Source organism: Aplidium turbinatum, chromosome 12, assembly GCF_918807975.1.
Source record: "Aplidium turbinatum chromosome 12, kaAplTurb1.1, whole genome shotgun sequence".
Classification (NCBI taxonomy): domain Eukaryota; kingdom Metazoa; phylum Chordata; class Ascidiacea; order Aplousobranchia; family Polyclinidae; genus Aplidium; species Aplidium turbinatum.
In genome coordinates, this window is record NC_137483.1 from 15,375,950 (window position 1) to 15,397,999 (window position 22,050).

At 36.4% G+C, this 22,050-nt stretch overlaps 1 protein-coding gene across 1 annotated transcript; it reads left to right on the forward strand.

Annotated features, from left to right (window-relative positions):
• Nucleotides 1–626: 626 nt before the first annotated feature.
• LOC145781122 (protein ECT2-like) lies at nucleotides 627–21,926 on the forward strand. The gene is made up of 11 exons (XM_082592880.1): nucleotides 627–925; nucleotides 1,838–1,969; nucleotides 6,622–6,856; nucleotides 12,298–12,412; nucleotides 13,258–13,464; nucleotides 13,757–13,946; nucleotides 14,193–14,338; nucleotides 14,671–14,850; nucleotides 17,759–17,882; nucleotides 18,104–18,270; nucleotides 21,214–21,926. The coding sequence occupies exons 1-11, from the start codon at nucleotides 772–774 to the stop codon at nucleotides 21,274–21,276; spliced, it is 1,713 nt and encodes a 570-aa protein (XP_082449006.1). The 5' UTR covers nucleotides 627–771; the 3' UTR covers nucleotides 21,277–21,926.
• Nucleotides 21,927–22,050: the final 124 nt, after the last annotated feature.

Below are 22,050 nucleotides of genomic sequence, written 5' to 3' on the forward strand. Positions count from 1 at the left end.
GAAGGTACCGGTAGTCACTTAGTCACATGTTCTGATTGGTTAGCGGTGTCATCGCATCCTACAGGGAATTGTCATGTTTATGTGGCTATCGCACATTATCATGTTTAGTCAGGTGCAGTATTGCCAGATTTTTTATGTTCCAGCCCAATTGCCACCAAAAGTACGGTAGCCCAAAACTAGGCCTAATCTGATTGTCACTGTTCAATTTTATTTTTTGCTGCAGTCGCAAGTATGCAGAGAAAGGCAAAGTAAGCATACATTGATAAAACAGTGTTGCCACTATTTTAAGGTTGCACAGCTATAAGAGATAGAAAAAAGGAAACTTTTTGTGAAAAGATTCCTACAATTACAGTTACAGTACAACGAGGACAATGTAAACTTCACTACACACTAAAGAAAATTCTAAAAAACTAAATATCTGAACTTTTTACTTTGAGAGTCTTCAAAGGCATTTTTAAACAATAAATTGTGATGTCATAAATGAAACTATCCCAATAGTAGCGGTAAGCAGTTGGGTGACTAGGTCCTCATCTGAAAAACTCTATTGACCTTTTTATTCAAGGTTTTGTTTAAGTTTGCTTTTCTGACAATATTGAAATATTTTATAATTTTTTTTTTTAAAGAAATAGCCAGGTAGACTCAAGCATATTTGTTATGTTGTAAAACCATGTCATTTAACTTGTTAATCAATTTAAAATATACTGTAACTTTGAAAAGTGCTGAGTGTTGAACAAAAGTTTCTTATTCTTGGTGGATGAAACAAATTGAATCATGGTGCTTACACAGATGCACATCATTGCATGTGTACTGGCAGGCTCATCACTGTCTCTGAATGTATTTTTTGGTTCAAACTTTATTCCTGTGGAAGAAATGACAATTACTGGCTATGGGTTCTACTTGATGCATGCTATCTGTAACTTTACCGGTAAGCATGTGTTTCATTGGAATTTGCTGAATTTGTTGTATGTTTATGGTTAAGTCTGTGTACGGTACTGGTTGAGTAATGAAATAAGTAATGCAAATGGTTTAGTTGGTTTACTGATATATTCCACAGCATGACAAGCGCCTACTTGTCATTGTTTGGGAAATGAATGAATGATAGCTCAATTGGTTAGCGCGTGACTTCGTGAACGAAGAAGCGGCGCTTGGTCGACTTCGAAGATCAAGTGCCGCTGGTTCGACTATTGGGGTGTACGCTTGAGCAACGCATTCTAAGGACTGCTCTCTATTCAGCGGCACCTAATGGATGAAATAATTCCCCGGCAACAACACTTCAACAATCGGAAATTTCACTTTGTCAATCTTAGTAACCGGCCCTGCGTCAAAGGCCTCTACAAGTATGCCAAACTTCTAGGGATAACCTATCAAGGCTTTGTCAGTCCGAGGATAAAGATTCAAAACCAACCAATTTTACTGTTATTCCTTTCTATTATTTTCCAGCTGTAATACATATCCTTTTTGTTTATTATTTTTATTATTTATTTGCGTCAGACAAAGCTGTCCATATTCAAAACAAAACAACGAAATAATACACAAACTGCAAATGCACAAAGGTCACAGAGAGCCACTTGGATGTCGTCAGCTTAAGAGCTCACTAATTTAATTAATTTATTAGTCTTGTCGTGCTACCAATTGCTTGTTTGAGTAAAAAGAGGAAACTGGTTTTGAAAGTTTTATGAAGAGCAATATTTTTTACTCCTTATTGTTGTGTTTTATTTCCTGTTTTGCAATATGAACATCAAATGCAACACAAATTGAACCGAATGTGTTGCATTTCATATTTATAATGTTTGTACTTATTTTGCATGCTATTTTAAATGACATTATTGTATTTCAGTACAAGTATGTCTTTTGAGTGTCCTGTTGATCCTTTTTATGGAATTAGTGCTTCCCGATGGGATTACAAGATACACACATATCAATGTCACGTCTTTTCCTCAATATGTTCACCATCTCATGCTTTCAGCATGTAAGTTGGATTATATTTTGTTTATTATTAATACATCATTGATTTCTTGATTTATAGAATTTCCATGAGAGATATTATTATTTTATTATTATTATTTATTTGCATCAGACACAAAGTTTGTGGAATTCAAATTTCTAACAATCATCACACAAAATATCGGACTAACACAACACCATGCAGGCTACATCAAACAATATACAAAATACTGTTGTAGTGAATATAAAATGTAGTTAATTGAAATAGTAGACATTGAATATAACTAAGGACATACTATAGGCCAGGGGTGTGCAACCTTTATTACAGGAGGGCCAGATATAAATAACTGGGTGAAACCGCGGGCCGCACGTTTATTTAACATGTGATTTCTAGTAGTTGCAGGCACAAAAGAGTAGTTTTTTTGTTATTCATGTTATTCTTATGTTAGGGGTTATCTCCTTCCAGAAATAATAAGTTAGGACGCATAAATTTCTGAAGAAAACTGCTATTCAAATTTATTGTCACACCGTCTTTAAACCAGCTCAGTGAGAAGTTTGCAGCTGGCTTCTTTTCCCGCTGGTATTTTCCAAATTTACTTTAATGGAAGTGATCGCAATTTGAAATCCATTTTCCAAGTGTTGGTCTGTCAGAACCGATCAATAGGGAGATTTCATGACGGCCGTTTTAGAAAAAAAAATGTTCGCATAAATACGTTGAGCCAAAAAGTGCCATTTTCGAAGTCATAGATTTTTCAAATGTGGAAAGTCATCATAGTTGAAATGTTTTCGGTAAAAATCGCCAAGATTCATTTCTAAATGGGCTACTTTGCTTTCAAATCCGTTTTCTCTTGAAGATCAATCAGTTCAAGTTATATGTTCTGGTGCTTTGTTAATGTCTGTGTTGAATAGGGTGGAGTGAAAAAAACTTTTTCTGTCATATTAATGAAGAGGGGTGTTAAAAGGGTGTCATAAGGTATAATATTGACTTTAAAATTATTTTTTTGACGTGGCACCCAAAATCGAGCGTGCCACCCAGCCCCATGGGTCATGCAAAGGTCAAAATCCATGAAAACAGCGTAACTTTTTTTATAATGCTCCTAGAAAGCTGGGAGTAGGCTTAAAAGTTGCAGAACAGCTATGTTCCTATATGCTCTAAAAGAACATTTTGTTCTAAATGCATCTATTGAACAGATATTCCAAAAAAACGTATTTTTTCCATTTTCGGGGGCAAATTTATATGAAATTGCATTTATTTGATGCTTAAATACATTTTTTACTACACTTTGTTCATTTATTTTGGGTGTTATTATGGAGTCTACATATTTGGACAGATGGGAACCTTGGCTATTTTAATTGAATGGTTATGGTTGGTTACCTATGATGGTAGTTTGTTGGTAGGTAGGCCTACTATACCATACCGTCCTTAGCATTAGCATATTGTAGCGGACTTAATGAAGCAAACGAATACTACCTTTTAATTTGATATTGTTATACATTCATCAACATTATAGAGTGTTACTTACACATCGAACAGGATATTTAGAACAGCACATATCTAGGTATTTAAATTAAAATAGAAAATGCACAATCAAACCATAGCTAAACCACAATTCGACTGACCTGCCACCATCCCCAGTCCACAATCGAACAATTGTTCAATCTGCAGGAAGCTTAATTTAAAGCAACAGTAGCCAGCTTCGAGGAAATACATGGATATATATATATAAAACAATTGTACAGTAAAACCATAAAAAAGTGTTACAAGAATAGTAGGTATTTAAATCATCATAATATTAGTCCATTAAGAAGCAAAATGTTTCTTGGTGTCGAAGCGTTTCATTAAACACCGAGAGTTAATTTTTTGCCTAATCAATCCGTCACGTCTTTCATAGCCAGCAACTGAAGACGATGCCTCAGTAACAAGTTTAATGTGCCTTTCAACAGCTTGACCATGACATGGATGACACAATGGGGTGGATCTTACTTCTTCAAGCTGAACATTATTCAAGTGTGTGATTGCCGGATGTTCAGAGATGTCAGCCATGTTTAAATTGACCATTTTAAAATATTCTTTTGCTTTAAAGTTTAGCTTTGGCACCAAGAATCGTCGCACATCAACATTATCGTTGCTTGATTCGTCTTCATCATCTGATTGATCAACAAATCCACCTTTAAAATCACCCATAACCATATTTTCAATTGTGTAATTCGATAAACAACCTCTAATTGATAGAATCTTGTTAACAGCCATCCTCCTCACATCTTTATTTCCATCTGCTAGCAATAACATGCTTAACAGTATGTTTTCTGGATGAGCAGAGAATGCATTTCTTTGCACAACTTACAGTGAAATGTCCCTGACTCTCTTATTTGGAAATTTAACGATCTTTTAAACGAGGCCAAACAGATTTGTTGCACCACTTCTAATTCGATTCTCTCGCTTAATTTGAAACCATTTTGGGAAATATACTTGTATGCAAAATTCAGTCAATAATTGAAGCATTGCAGATGGCTTTTCGACTGAGACATAATACCGCATTATTCTGCAAGCGAGAGTCAATCGCGGGGAGTGAAATATTGGCCCAATTTCTAGAAGTTCCAAATCATAATCCACATGCCCGAGAATAACCGCCCAACATATTTTGTAGGCATAATGCTGATCAGTGCTGAGATTATCCACAATTTCATTTGTGAGCAACGAAAAATTTTGGTTTAAAATGGACTTAAACTCAATAACTGGCCAATCAAATACACTTCTATTTTACTCCTTTCCAATTCTTCCAGAAAAGGTATCCGGGCTTTTTGTCGTTCCATCCAAAGCCATAAAAACATGACGTAGTGGCAACTCAAAATATGGATATGGGTGATTTTAAAGGTGGATTTGTTGATCAATCAGATGGGGAAGTGAATTAAGCAACATTAATGTTGATGTGCGACGATTCTTGGTGCCAAAGCTAAACTTTAAAGCAAAAGAATATTTTAAAATGGTCAATTTAAACGTGGCTGACATCTCTAAACATCCGGCAATCACACACTTGAATAATGTTCAGCTTGAAGAAGTAAGATCCACCCCATTGTGTCATCCATGTCATAGTCGGCAACTCAAAAGGCACATTAAACTTGTTATTGAGGCATCGTCTTCAGTTGCTGGCTATGAAAGACGTGACGGATTGATTAGGCAAAAAATTAACTCTCGGTGTTTAATGAAACGCTTCGACACCAAGAAACATTTTGCTTCTTAATGGACTAATATTATGATGATTTAAATACCTACTATTCTTGTAACACTTTTTTATGGTTTTACTGTACAATTGTTTTATGTGCATGTATTTCCTCAAAGCTGGCTACTGTTGCTTTAAATTAAGCTTCCTGCAGATTGAACAATTGTTCGATTGTGGACTGGGGATGGTGGCAAGTCAGTCGAATTGTGGCTTAGCTATGGTTTGATTGTGCATTTTCTATTTTAATTTAAATACCTAGATATGTGCTGTTCTAAATATCCTGTTCAATGTGTAAGTACCTCTCTATAATGTTGATGAATGTATAACAATATCAAATTAAAAGATAGTATTCGCTTGCTTTATTAAGTCCGCTACAATATGCTAATGCTAAGGACGGTATGGTATAGTAGGCCTACCTACCAACAAACTACCATCATAGGTAACCAACCATAACCATTCAATTAAAATAGCCAAGGTTCCCATCTGTCCAAATATGTAGACTCCATAATAACACCCAAAATAAATGAACAAAGTGTAGTAAAAAATGTATTTAAGCATCAAATAAATGCAATTTCATATAAATTTGCCCCCGAAAATGGAAAAAATACGTTTTTTTGGAATATCTGTTCAATAGATGCATTTAGAACAAAATGTTCTTTTAGAGCATATAGGAACATAGCTGTTCTGCAACTTTTAAGCCTACTCCCAGCTTTCTAGGAGCATTATAAAAAAAGTTATGCTGTTTTCGTGGATTTTGACCTTTGCGTGACCTATGGGGCTGGGTGGCACGCTCGATTTTGGGTGCCACATCAAAAAAATAATTTTAAAGTCAATATTATACCTCATGACACCCTTTTAACACCCCTCTTCATTAATATGACAGAAAAAGTTTTTTTCACTCCACCCTAGTGTTGAATGGTGAAGCGAATATACCAAACAAATGTTCATGAGATTTGAAGTCCTTGAAACGAGCCAAAAATTCATACAATAATTTTTCAAGTTGGTCAGCTAATTCAGTTTTCTTCTCAGGATGCATTCCATAGTCTCTTAAAGTTGGAAAGTGGAAAAGATTTCCTGTCTGTTCATGAGCTTTCCAAAGTCGTACTTTGTTCATAATGCCTTTTATGTGACCATACATTTTTACATTCCAAATAATTAAATACAATGGATTAGCGGTGGCCGGTGGGAGATTTCTAAAATGGTTAACAGAAGGTGTGAAATCTACAATAATCCACTCCACAATGAATTGTTCACACGTACCAGACTAAATTAAACTATATAATATATTATAAACACGTTTTGCGGGCCGCACACAATTCAAAATTGGCACATCTTTGCAGGCCACATAATTTTTCTTCGCGGGCCGCATTTGGCCCGCGGGCCACACGTTGCACACCCCTGCTATAGGCTATTATGATACAAAATTGAATCATTATAACTCACAATGCATTTTCAGTGTTGTTCTCTTTTGTTCGATTTGTACTTCCTGGTCCATTGGAGTACTTTTCACGATTTTTCAAGCTGGGTGTTTTCCTCAACTTTACTGGAGTAGTTGTGGTTGCTGTTGATAGTCTCCTACAATCGAATGTGTCTTTTGATGAAAATATTCCTGAGGCAGTTGCAGAGATTGTTGAACAAAGTGTACAACAGCCGGTTGAGAGTGCGCCTGTAACAACACCGCTAAGAGAAAGGTGGGGAAGTTTTGCATGTTACTTCATTTACTATCTGTATGATGACGGAAAAATAGTATTATCTTTGGAATGGCCTGTTTCGGAAAATCCCAAATCAGAGACAGCCATTTTCAGAGAAAACCAATGCGGTTTCTTTGAATCCAGTGACAGCTTCTGTTTATTTAGAGCAGACGTTTTCAACTATTTTCCCCCGCAACCTCCTCAGAGCAATCGACGCAGTCTCGCAACCCCTATAAAAGTAGGCTATTCAATAAAAGCATATTTAAAGCAAAACTTAACAAAATTGGATTCATGCCGACATCCAGTTATGTATCTATTCGCTGTTCTTCTGAAACCGCAAAAGGCAAACTTTTGAAACCAATAATATCTTTTCACGATGTTATTACAGCTTTTTTTACATAATTTCTTCAATTATTTCCACTTTCTATCAAGCTTGGCTAGACTAAGCTATAAGAGAAATAATGAATATGAGCTGCATTTACGCATTTTTACTTGAATTTGTTGCGATCTTCTATGGATTTATTGAAATCTGCTTCAGTGAGACAGTTGGTGCTGCATTTTTTTAACAAGTTTGTCAGTGTGTGGAACTGTTGCTGAAGAACTTTAACACAAAATAGCCTACACTCTGAAATTTTTCAATACTATTGGAAACGATACTGACCAATTCACATTCGACATTAGATTTCTAATAAGTAATAACCTTGTGTTTTGCCATAGCATGGTTTGGTTACTGGTTATAGTGGTTAACTTTAGTCTGCACAAAGCAATGCATAAAAATTAAATGAAAAATATTGTAGCCTAAGCTTTTTTATTGTTAAAGCCTTTACAACGTCTGAAAGCTTAATAGTGGCCTATAACCTTAGGTGACTCCAAGAATAGTTTATTGCAAAAAACACAGTTTTTAATCTTTTATGACTTGAAATAGTTGAAAACGATACATTGGATTCTCAGACGTCTCACAACCCTCAGGTTGAAAACCTCTGATTTAGAGAAATTGTAGAGATCATTTGGGTAAGCGGTTTTTGTCTTTACCTTCCCATACCCATGCAGCGAGAGTTATTGTATCAGTCGTCGTCGTGTGAGCGTCTGGGGCCGAGGGTCTATCCTTTTACCACCCCAGATTCACAATGTTTCCGGACTACACTGGAAGGCTACTACAGAGCAGCCTGTCTTTGGTTTCATCATCCATGACACGCAGACCTTCCACTCCGTTAGGTGGCTTGAAGATGGAGCAGTCATTGATGATGTGGTTTGTGGTCTGTTCCTCGGCACCACATTCACAGGAGGAGGAAGAGCCCATTCCCCATTGGTGCATGGTTAAGCGGAAAAGCCCGACGCCGTACGTAAACGGTTGAGGCGCACCCATGCCTGTCTTGGTAGTGTTAGACCGGGTGTTAGTGTCTTGTTAGTGTTAGACCATTGTATCAGTGAGGTAGTTGTAAATTAGCTGATATCTTGCGGGTATAGGCTATAGCGATATCTAGCGACTTTAGTTGAGGTATTTTCGCTGAGACTGTGTTTAATTAACCACTTTTGTTAATTACAATAGGCCGTTTGACAGCTGTTTTATTTTTTTTGCTGACACTTAAATTTGTTAACCTCTATTATAAGCTAATTTCCTTTGAATAAACAGATGCCGCTGCGAGATTGGCATGCGACCACTCAGCAAGTACGTTTCAGCTACTGTCCAAGTCAGCAAATGAGATTTTCAGCTAGCATGGGACTAGCTTGATCATTGCTTGCTAAACTGAATTTGCTGACTCGTGACATGCCAAGTTTCGGCTTGCTCAGTTTTTTAAGGCTTTGTAGTACAATTGCGTGAGTAGGCTACGTAATGGATTTGGTGGAAAGCTCTATACGGTACTCTTTCAGTTGTTATTCAATTATACATACTTCTTGGTAGTGGACTGAATAGTTATTTGACATCAATATCCAGTTATCCAGTGATGTACGCGCATACAAAAAATATTGACGCCGTCAGCGTAAACGCAAACGTTCGAAAAAACATACACCGTATGCGTCAACGCAACTTGTAAAAATAGTTGGCGGCGTCAGCGCATACACTAGCTTAAACTAATTTTGTTTGCTAGGTGCCAAACATTTACACGGTATATAAACCACTCGAAACAAACAAGTTTTATTTTGAATTTCCACGAAGAAACACAAGCATCTGAAAGTGTTCATCTGACATTTTGCTGTGTTTTGGTTCCAATATGTCTTCGCCCATTGAAAACATTCTTTCAACTGCAGCGCTGGAAGGTATTGGCGTGTTGTAGCGAAAAAAATTCATTAAAAAGTATGCGTTGACGCTATGCGCTAAAAAACCGCGAAAACTTTACGGTGTAGCCTCAAGCGCAAACTATCCAAAAAAATATGGCCACAAGCGTTAGCGCAAACAAAAAGTCTACGCCGCAAGTCTGCGGCGTAGAATTTGCGGCGTATACGTACATCTCTGCAGTTATCCACCACCTAACAACAAAGTTGTTCAAGATTATAGTATACATACATAGCAGAGAGCGGTACTATATGTACTTCAGAAATAGGATGCAACAGTTGCAGATAAATCTGCTCAAGGTACCACAGCAGAGCATGTGATATATAATAACAGAAAGGAATAAAGTAATTGTTTTCTTATATTCTCATCAGCTGGCTGAACTTCTATAAACATTTTTACATTTTCTCAACTTTCACATTATCATTTGGCGAAGGTTCTGATTTTTCTTGTGTAGAATATTTGATTTGTGCCTAATGATGATTGCTACTGCACGAGACCAAAGATTGCAATTAGCTGTTGTTATGCCCAGTACATTGTTGTGATTATGGTTCAGTACTGTATATGTATCTTTATTTCTTGGAAGTGATATGCTCCCAAGCTAAATTTAGACAGCTATTTGTCTGCTTGTAATATCTTACAAGAAAGTAAGAGGCAAACAATTTCTTGTCATTGAAACACAGAGGAAGTCTGGATCATTTTGAGTGCTTCGTTAGTAAAATATCACTTGTAGTCTGTTGACCGGTTATTATGTACAATTGTACAAGGTAACGATATATTATTACAAACCCAAGGATTTAATGTCAAGTATTAGTTTACTTTGTAGACTAGAGCAGTGATGTAGTTGTAAGGGAACAACTATTGTACTGTTGCGTTTAGAGAGTTCGTTGCTCAGCAGCAAAGATACTGTACTTTTAAGTTTCCAGCTTATTGAGTGGAGAAGATGCGTAACTAATACTGTACTTATAGTTTTAACAGCTTTGGACTAAAAGGTTTCATTTAGGATAAGCGAGCGTGAATTGTGAAAAATTTTATCACAGTTAGTAGCTACGTGATTTATGTTTCAATGGGAAATTGTTGCCACACTTTAAAGCAGTGTGTTCGTGGCTTGTCGGATTATGAGGTATAAACTTATTTACTCGTAGTCATCAAATTTTTGTGAAACTAGGAAAATTTCTGTGTTGACATTTCACTTATAAAGTAACAGATAGTGTTTACAGTACTTTTGCAATTGAAGCAATCAGTATGTAAATTTACACTCAGAAGTGACGAATGCCTATTTTATCCAATTTATGTTTAACCACAATTAATATCAGGAATTCGATGATGAAAGAAGGACCTCTGCAAGTCAAATCATATCAACTACAAGCCCTAAAACTCATCAACGTTCAATTGGGTATCCCATTATTTCTTTGTGTAATGTTCATGGTGCACCTCTGTCAATTGCCGGTCAAACAAGGTTGGGGAGGCACTGTGCACTGAAAGCATGTTTCAACTAACTGCTTGGGGCATGTGCTAATTGTTCGGGTGTATTCGCATTTGTGTGAGGGATTAGACTTTATGTTGGTTACGTTCCCCTCAAAGGGGATGCAGCATCATAAAAGATGAATTTGTGATACTTTGTTGATCAAAATATTTTTTATTTGAAAAGTTTTTTTTTTGGAATCTTTTAATTTTGCATTTTTTTTACCAGATCTATCTCACAGAACTTCTTACTTTTCACCATACTGCAATGTGATTAATTGCAAATGATTCTTGTTCTTTTATTTTGTTGAAGACCTGTATAAGTCAGTTGGTTGTTCTTTTTTTTTTGTGTGGTATTGTCGGTTGCTACATTAGTTTGGCTGAACGGTAGCCAACCTATTTATGTTTGTACTTCAATTGTTCTAAATGCTTAAATAAATGTGGTTCGGTAACAAAATAGTCAACAACTAAGTTGACTATTTTTGGATTATCTGATGTTGGTGCGCCTGAAACGTTTAGAATAAATTTAGTACCGTATTCGTAACGCTTTTTCAGGTATAAATTTCAAAAATTATTCTTATCCGGTGAATAAGAGCTTTTTTGTCCATTTTAAATGTTCTAATTTCCAATTGCAAACTTAGCAAAGTAGATATGGTAGCTCTGTCAACACCTGCATTAACTCTACCATGAACGTCGGCCTCCTGACAGTCCCGTTTACTGATGGAAGCTAGGGTAACCCTAATTGGCCAACCGTAGTTCGTGGATGCATCATAGACCAGAAAAGCAGGCATAAGCATAGCAATGCTTTGTCTGAAGCAAGAAATGTTCGATTTTCTGTCTTTATCTCGAAAGTGTTGAAATGTTTTCAAGCACATTGAATGGGTAATAGTTATATAATAGTTAATCTGTGTAAAAATCTCTTCCATTAATTTGCTTCTCAGAAATATGTTGGTTTACTTAGATTTGTCTAATTGTCTATTTGATTCTGGCATTTGTTTATTTCCTTTCGTTGGTGCATTATGTCAATTATTTTTTTTCATGCTACTCCATACAGCCTCCACTAGCTTGTTCAATGTTTTCAATTAGCTGATCAGCCCCTCTTTACTGATTTCGGTTTTACTACCTGTTCTCAGAAGGACTTTGAAATAAAATTTTAATTTTTAAAATAGTATACTTTTCACAATCTTCAACCAGCACACCTTGTGACGGGTCTGCTACTATTCGGTGAGTCCGATTCGGTGAGTTCCTAACCTCTAACCCCTAACCCTAAAACGGCAATGATAATTAGGCTACGGTACCCGATAATTAAAAAAAAAATTGAGAAAATCCCCCGTTAAGGGATCGGACTCACCGAAACGGGCCATTCCGCCTTGTGACACCGTTTTGTTCCGAATTGATTCAAGTGAATGATGAGGCAAAAAGTTTATTTTCTGTCCTACTTATAATTCGCTGTCTCAAAGCTCAGTCATGCAATTTACTGCGAGTCTTGTTCCACGATTGCGTTTTTTTAGTAGTCCGGTAGATAGCCCAGGTGATTACGCCCTCAATGTACCATTGACTTTATTATGCTATTTGATACCACACCAGAAACGTATAATTATGTATTATTTCCGCAGCCATTTTGACGCAACGGAAAGTTGTTTGTCCTTGTTGTTCTTAAAACTTTTCCACTATATCATACCAACATATGGTTGTTACTTCGCAGTGCATCGTCGGAAACTAATCTGAAAGGTTTCGTTCCAACAAAGCGCCATCGCACTGTGATGGAATTACACCAGACTGAAACAAGCTACCTGAGAAGCCTTGGCACCATTATGTCGGTAAAAACAACTTTGGTTGAATCGAAAGATCTTAGAGTTGAAACATCTCCTTAGCATTAGCAACAAAACGTTTTCTTTTCGTATTACTATTAATTCAATGTTTGCAAACGTTAGCAACAAAACAGCAACAATTAAATTAGCAACACCTAGCAACAAAACCATTTAATCGATGGCTGTAGTGGCTTTTTTACTTTTGTCATGATTTTTATTGTGATAACACAAATCAACAAATGATTTATCGTTTTCGTCATAGTCGAGTTTTTTGTTGACATTTTTGACAATCAGCCATATTCAACATATTCAGACGTTCAGTCGATGTAAAAAAGAGTAAATTTGTGAACTGAGAATACTAATTAGTATAACAATGCATCAGAACAAAAAGTTTTCTTTCCAGTTGTTAGTGTTTAATTATTACTATGAAAACCCGCGAACCCCATCTTGCTTCAAAAGTGTTGTGATTATTCTATGATCTTGAAATAGATATTCTGCATGCTAGTTTGTTTCGTCAAACTTGTATCTATTGCTTAGTGAACATATTCGTGATATTAAGCCATCATATACGATTTTGTACATCGATAAACTTTAAGAACTGTCATAACGGTATCGACAGTCCTTCATTTTTTCCGCAAGTCTTGTGTGACGAGTTGCTTGCTAAACACAGCCGCCAAATTGTCTAATGCAGGCGACTGATATCATTGACTGTAATATTCCCTAACTAATATATATAAATAGTCTGCTCTTATTTAAATTTATCTGTTTATTGGTGAACTTCACATCACTGGAAGTTCAGCAAGCTGCAAAGGCTTGGATTATTTGCAATGCACACAACACATTGCATTCTGCAGGTTTATAAAGAACCTCTTGAAAAAGCGGTTATAGAAGGTAACCCGATCCTTGCTCCTGAAGACATAAAGAGCGTGTTCGGAGGAATAAAAGACATTGCGGACGCTCACTGGCTTATCCATGGTGACGTCAGCCTTGTCATTGATGAATGGACGGAAGAGCGTTGCGTCGGTAACGTGATTAAGAAAAACAAAGACCGTTTAATACTCGTAAGACAATGTTTGCATTTGTAAAGCCTGGTAATGCCTCCTTAGACTTGCAATATGTATAGAACTAAAATAACTTCGTTCCCTATCTACTTTTCTGCTTCCTGTTAAACTTAGTACGAATCCCTGCCCATCAAGTATTGCGTTCATTGTAGTAGAATCAAGTACTCGACGAAGTAAATAGTTTCGATTTGTTTTTGCTCTCAACTTTCGTAGAAACATCTCCGTGAACCGCTTTTTCAACAAGTCATTCAAGGTTAACTATGATTCTCTGTGCGTTGTGTGCACTTTGCAGGCCTATCCGCCTTATGTCAACTACTTTGATATGGGGAAAGAAATATTACACAAGCAGCAAAGCACAAATCCTAAATTTGCTGCTTTCATGGAGAAATGCTTCAATAATCCTGATAGTCTCAAACAGACGCTGGATGCTCTTCTCATCCGTCCAGTGCAACGACTCCCAAGTCTTCTCCTCCTCATCACTGGTACGTTTATTTACGTGGTATGCACAGAGTGAACCAAGTTTCAGGAGGAGTACTTAAGAAACGTGTTATTTTCATTTGTGTGCACAACCTATGCTTATTTTCTACCTATAGATTCCCACTTTCCAGACAGTACAATCCGTCATTTTTACATTGGGGCAAATTGCAATTTTTTTCTCTATTCAGCAGTTTCTGCGTTAGTTCGATGAGAAATGAATTTCACACGATGGCCAAATTTTTGTAATGCAGATTTACAAAAGCGGACTCCATCGCGCTCGAAAGACTATGCCAAGTTAGGAGAGGCTATCAGCGACCTAAAGGAAGTGCTTTCTTACATTAACGAGGACAAACGAAAAACTGAAGGAAAAATGAAAATATTTGACATTGCCTATGAGGTTAGTATGACCAAACCATGGGGTGAGATTTTTAACTTCACTTTCTTGGACAACCTACTCCTATCCAGTGAAATTAAACGTCTGCGCACTTTTAGTTGATGTAAAAAACGCCGACGCGTGCTGGAAAGACGAGCCTGACAAAAAGCCGAAGATAAATGTGCGGTAGCCTACATTGGCGGTTGCTGATGTCGTTGGGATGTAAAAAAAACTGTAACGTTGTTAGTGAGAAATGCTAATTTCCAAACTGACAAAAACAATTCACATCGTTTTAACGTCCTCGTCCACGTCCAGTGACCTTGAAATAACGTAAAAAGGCCAACTTTTGCTTTCAGGTATCTGGTTGTCCTGTCGAGATAGTGTCATCGAATCGCAGTTATCTGGGCAGAGTTGATGTATCGACACTTACTGATGGCTTCTACAGACAAGGAGAGCGACTTGCTCTGTACCTTCTTACCGACGTCCTAGAGATCGCAAAGTGGAGAGCACGTTCTCACGGACGATCTCTATTGAAAGTACTAATAATACTAATGTGTTTTTATATAGAGCTGCACCCATCGTAGATATGTGTTGCTTTCAACCGTTTACAAAGCAGACAGTAAGCGGAGTTTATTAAAATTAGTATATTAGAAAATAGGCAAAATTTGAAGAATTCTTAATTTCGCTCATATTTGTGTTTGATTGTTTGTTTTTCAAGATCATATGAATTCTTCATATGATAACAAACAGATAAAACTTCGATCTCTTTCAATTGCGCCTTTATTTGTTAAATAACCTCTCCTCAAGGTCTGTGCTACTCAGACTTTTTAATACAGCGTACCAGCAGAGGTATTATTGTCGTTCGGCGTACCTGGTCACGCGTTCCAAACAAAACAAAAAAGCTAACAAGGGAAAGCTTAGTTTTACAAGTCTACTATGAACGAATTCATAGTTTTTCACTAACGGTGTGTGATTTTTCAGCTTTAACAATCCTTAGCGCAACTTACTTAGTCATTAAGACCCCAATCGAACGAAAATGGTAGACGCCATACCCAAGTTTCATCCTTGTTTGTGATCAGCAGTGGTGCACGTCCATGTGTCTTGAGCGGGAATCGAACTTACGGAACACCGTAGTATAACTTCGACGGAGATTTGATTTTCACACAAGTCAAGGAAGTCCACAATTCCTATCAAGTTGAAATTTCGATTTCTGCTCAATACTCTTGGATATGCACCACTGCTGATCTCAAGCAAGGATGAAACTCGAGTATGGCGTCTTCCATTTTTGTTGTACAAAGACATTTAGTATTTATATGAGACTGAGAGGGTCTGGATATCTGTTTATGCAAAGCGTTTAATTCGTTTCATTTCAAAAAGTCTTCGCTCAGATCTGATTTCTTTATGTTTTAAGTATAAATGTTTCTTTAGATTTGAAGGTTTCATTAGGTTTTACTGAGCACAGCTTCACAAACGACAAATTGTGGTCTCACCTTCATGCTCTTGTTATAAAGCAAAGTTCTGACAATGAAGTATTGTATTGTCGAACCAAACTTGAAGGAGTTTTTGCCTCCAACACTTTGGTATTTCCAGAATCGAAATAAATTAGGTCTGAAAGTGATTTTTTATGTACAATTCCATACGACCATTGCATGAGTCACCAAAGAGACCTTAAACGGTTGCAAAAGAAAAGTGGATCATACTTTAATTAGGCTACATGTTAGTATTCAATGCGATACTTGCTGCTGCATCTTCTGTTGAAGGTAATGCGTAGTTTTCAGGTTTACACATGCAGCACTCATATCTGAGCTGAGACGACTTCGTGTGCCTGATTGCATAAAATTCCACTACGAAAATCTGATATCGCAAGATTATGAACAACCAAACAACTTTAACAAACTACTGCCTGCTAATCTTTTAATGTTTTGAAAGGAATTTGGCAGGGTGTTTCACCTTGTAAGGATTATGTTTTAGAATGGAATTTTAACAAAAGGAAAGTGACAACCATCCATGTTCGTTTTAGTTCACTTTTGTTCACATACAACACTAATCCTAAACCGCCAAGAGGCATGCAGTCACTGCAAAATGATTTGCTAACGATAAAGAGCAAAAAAGCTTCATTACATTATAAGCACCCAGTTACTTGCCATAATCATCATCACCATCCGTTCAGTCGATTTCGACTCTCGGTCACTCTATTGATCTTGCCATAATAATGAATAATGCACCATTAAAGGCCATGTTGTGTCGTACTGCTATACGACAATGCTGCTTGATATTACAGTAGATGAGAGTAGGGCCTTGTTCCAAATGTGTAGTGAAACATTTATTTTCTGAAAGATTTAATCGTTGTTTTTATAAAGACTAGTGGCTCACTGAAAATTTGCGATGAGACGTTTGTGACCGGCAGGTCAGTGGTTTGCTATCCCGATTAAGGTTCAGCTATATAGCTTTAACCGCATGAGAAAGCATGGAAGTTATGCCGATAAAGAAAAGCAACCTGAGCATGGGAAAAATCGTATTCGGACCAAAGCAATTTATTCAATAAATTATTTTCAAACTAATCGCGTACCGCCAGTCAAGTGCTTGCGTACTGGCACCGGTACGCGTATCACAGTTTGAGTAGCACTGCTCTAGGTTTCGATTTCGTGTTTTCACCATTTTTGTTTTCGAAAAGCCCAAGGTCTGATGCGATGTTATGTGAAAACTTGACGTCAAAAGTTTTACCTCATTATGACGTTATCAAGATGTCAGAAAAGACCCTCAATTCCGAATAACTTAAGGCTAATTTCCTATCTAACAATGAAGCATTTTTTTTATTGATTGACTCGCTTAAAATAACATTTGGCATTTTTTCTTCTGATTTGGCAATTTTTTTTATGTACCATAGAGAAATAAAACAGAATAACCTAAGCACGTTCAACATACTGTACTTTTTTTACACACAAAAAATATAACATAATTAAAATAATCTTAAACATTTTCGACACGTACGTGTGCCCTCTTCAGGAATTAAATCTGCAATATACATAAAATGAAAATCGTGAGATAAATTTGACTTTGCACTATGCTTTTTTATGTACATTTAGCATTTTTTGAAATTTGGGTCTGGCAACCCTGCTTGTGACCTGCCAAACTATGGCTTGCTCAGTTGTTAGTTTACCATAGTTCATTATTTACCAACTTCGGCCATTTGCTTAAATGTTGCTAGCTCAGTTCACAACTGCTGACTTGGAGGAGACTCATATTTTTTAACAACTTCATTTAAGGCGAGATTGCATGCATTTACTTTCTATCTTTTGTTATTCAGGTTGATATACTGTACAATAAACAGTAGATTATGACTTTTTTATCAGTGTTGTTTTAAAGTTTTCTGAAGACACACATTCACGTTATAAAAATGAGCATATTGATATTTTTTAGTAATCTTTAACCTTTCATCTCCAGCACATTTCCCTGCTTCCTTTAAACAACATCATCTCCATCTTGGACGTTGTTGATCTCGAGGATTTCACTAATGTGTTTGCCATCAGATACTTTGTCAGCGGGATTGCTACACCTGAACGTTTAAGTGAGTGCTGATATTGAGCACATTTAGCCGCAATAGGACCTCCAGTTTGTTTGTGGTTTTGTAAACCGAATAGTACAAAAATGTTTCACACAATCAAAATAAAATCAGCTGACTCGATGACTGCCATATTACGCATTGACAATTATAGTCTGTCTTTGCTTCTAGCTATTTATTGTGTTACGTTTGGAATCACGTTATTATTCTTAAACTGCCTTTATTAGGCCACAAGGTCGTGCTAACTGAAGAAAAAGTGTCGGTACTTCAACTCATCGATGACAGGAATTTCAAAGAAGACTGGATCAAGGTTTTGGCAAAACAAGTGTCCGAAGCGAAAGGCCTTGATCACAAAAATGACGTTTTAACTAAAATCTACCCATCGGATTTGTTGGTGAGTGGATTACGATATATTTGGGTTTGTTGTTTTGAGTTTCGTACAAGTCAGCAGTTGTGAACTGAGCAAATGGCAGTTGGCCAAAAGACAACTGAGCTTGCAACATTTCAGCAAGTGGCTGAAGTTGGCAAATGAGAAACCTGAGAAGTAACAACGGAGCCAGCCGAAGCTTGGCATTTTAACAAGCGATGACCAAGCAAGTCCGATTTGAGCAAGTAAATCTCATTTGCTGACTTGACTGCAGCTGAAATGCACTTCCCATGCCGAGTGGTCTGACCATAGCCGTAGGAGATGGGGGGGCAGGGGGGGCGGTCGCTCCCCCGCTGAAAAAAAAACGCCGCGAATTTGGGCAAAAATCTGCACTTATTTGGGCAAATCAATCTTATCATGATATTTCGACATTTTACCAGTTTAGAAACTTTACGTAATTGTTATAATTTATGAGATATATACATTAATATTTTCCAATCAATGTAAAATGCATTTTCATCGATTTTGAAAATTGTTGCATGTGGTATTGCAATTTGGGCACAATGATAAGTTTCGATTCAACACCACCTGCAAAAAGTAAAGTGTAAAAGAACATAATTGGCAAGCAAAGTTAAGCTTATTAGTACCGATATTCACCAGCATGTACATAGGCTGCATTTCTTCACAGGTGAGATTTCTAAGCTTGCTGGGTAGCCTGCTAATAACCTTATGAGGTTTTTGCTTATTACTTTATGTGCATTTTGTATGTAATATATACATTAACATTTTTCTTTAAATGTTAAATGTAGTGTCATCAATTTTGGAACTTTTGTATTTGTTATATTGCAATTTGGGCAGAATGTTAAGCTTCGATTCACGATTCAGTATATATCTGCAGAGTGTCAATGTAAAAAAATGCAATTAGCAAGCAGAGGTACCGGTAAGCTTATCACTGAAGTTCATTTGGAATTAGGATATACACTACATTTTTTCGCTGGTGGAATTTTGAAACCCTGCTTTGTACTGGTAATCTTATGAGGTTTTTTGCTTCTTTCTCTATATTCTACTAATGTATGATAGCCTATTTATTTGTAAAAATATTTGGGCAAAAATGTTTAGTTATTGGGCAAATCAATCTTACCATGAGTTTTCAAAATCTTTCTAGTTTAGGAATTTGTTTATAGTGTTGCATTTTGTATGAAATACATTAACATTTGTTTTAAATGTTAAATGTAGTGTCATCAATTTTAAAACTTTTGTATTTGGTATATTGCAATTTGGGCAGAATATTAAGCTTCGATTTAGTATATATATATATGATATATCATATCTGCAAAATGTAAAATAATGCAATAAGAAGGCAGAGGTAAGCTATTACTAATAATCATTAGGATATACACATTTCTTCATTGGTGGAATTTTGAAACCCTGCTTTGTACTGGTAATCTTATGAGGTTTTTTGCTTCTTTATCTATATTCTACTAATAAATTTATTTGTAAAAATGTCCAGTTATTGAGAGAATCAATCTTACCATGAGTTTTGAACATCTTACCAGTTTAAAAACTTTGTATATTGTTATAGTGTAATATTTTGTATGACATACATTAAAATTTTCCCATGAATGTAAACAGTGTCATCTTCAATTTTGGAAAATATTGTATTTGGTATGTTGCAATTTGTGGAGAATGTTAAGCTTCGTTTTAGTACCTGTGAATTTTCCAGTGTTTGATTTCATGTTTTTGTGGGCTACAGTTGAATTGTTTTCTATAAAAAGAATTTTTTGTATTAACTGCTGTTTGTGTTTACTGGTCCTAGGGTTGATATGCTCAGCTATTTACCATGAATGACACAGTATTATAGCAATCAATGATCAAATATACAGGCAAGTGTTATGTTGTTTTGGCATCCAATTCATGCAGTTAATATATCGGGCAATGTAGATAGTATGATATTGATGATGTTGTCTGTATTTTCTGGCAAGGATTGAGTTTGAAACTATTACCTATAGGATACTAGGATAGGCCTTTGAGTTGTTTTAGTTCAGTGCCTACGATTTCAGTAGTTGCTTCATCGTGAACTTAAAATATCTTGGTAATGATGTTAATGAAAAAACATTGGCTACAACTTCACTGTAATGAGATCAATATTCATACTAATTAATAGCAACTTAGCTTTCTTCAAAGGTGCAAATTTGATGCTCATAGTATGATAAACTGTCGAATTCTTTTCAGGTTGCAAGGTTTTAAGTAGCATGGAGTAAGTAATGTTACTTTAGTTTGATGAGTAAATAGGTTGTCATTTTAGATTTTTTCAATGCAAATTTACGAACCTTGAGATTTTGAAATGATCTGAGGGCATGGATATTTAGCCACTGCTGTCCAGTTATTGTTGAATTCTCAGTTTAATTTGTTGTTGAATCCAGTTAGGCCTGTATATATATATACATATTTTTGTGCCACAAGAAAATTATTTCAATTTGATGGTTTATTAAGTTTAAAGTTAATTCAGCCTTGTTTTGCTGCCTGTGTTTTTATAGTACACTGCCAAGTTGATCAATGTTTTTTGAATTTGATGACTTATTTCAATTTGATGGTTTATTTAGTTTAAAGTTAATTCAGCCTTGTTTTGCTGCCTGTGTTTTTGTACACTGCCAAGTTGATGAATTTGTGGAGTTCTTAGACTACACTATCTCAGAGGTTGTGAGTAATATTGCGTTTTTCACAATATGTTTGCAAAGGCAAAATTTGGGCAAGGTTTGGAAAATTTGGGCAAATTTTGTTCGCCCCCCCAAAATTTTTTACTCTCCTACGGCTATGGGTCTGACAACCCATTGTTTTGATGCTTCTCGCACAAGTGTAGGCGTGGCTTTGTATGAAGCAATAATTGAGTTTTAAAACGTTGAAGATTAATCCTCAAAGACTGATTTGGTACACTACCCAAAAGTTATTGTTTGTCCGTTTTCTTTGCAGAACTTTGTGAAGAGAAACACAAAATTTCACAAGAAGTTGAAAACCAAGCTGAAGATTGACTGACGTGATGAGTTTTGTATCGTTAGTGAAATATTATAATTTTTGCAAGGAGAAACGTTACGGATGAAAGGTCGTGAAATTTGCATTCTAGATTTCATTAATTATACAATTAGGGGTTGTCTATTTTTGCCTATCTTTACATCTATTTGACACTAACTGCTGTGAGGCTGTTAAGCCTCTTATGTAACGTGATAGAACACCCCATCATCATAGACGTCACATGGTAGTTAAAAAGCTCCTTAAACACTGCTGTGGTACAGTTGTGTGCTGCCTGAGCGGGTGTGACGTACGTACTTGACCTTATTTGTTCGTCAACTGTGTAACCTTGTAAGAAATACTGCGCGTGGTGTTGCACTTGTCAATCCGCACTCCAGACACATGCCCTGGTTCAAAATTTGTTTATTGCACTGGAAAGAATTGTCACAGGAGATTGTAAAGGTTTGCGGTTCTTAAGCTACCGTTGCCTTTTAATTTATTCACCTTTTCACTGAACTACTAATTTGTTTCACTACGTTATTTTGAGGTGCTCTGCTTCTCCGCTGCTACAGACTTTGTAGGTGGTAATTAATCGTTAATATGTGTGATATCATAAGTGATCACCCAGTATTGTTGTCAAGTTATTGAGCTTTTAATAAAGTGCAACGCATATCTGATGAATTGCGGTGTTCAACGATCTCAAAGCGTCAAGCAAATTGCTGGTGGCGGCATCCGGAAGTGTCATAACTGCTGCTGGCGCTGCCAATACTGCATCCTGCATCAGAGAATCCTATTTTTTGG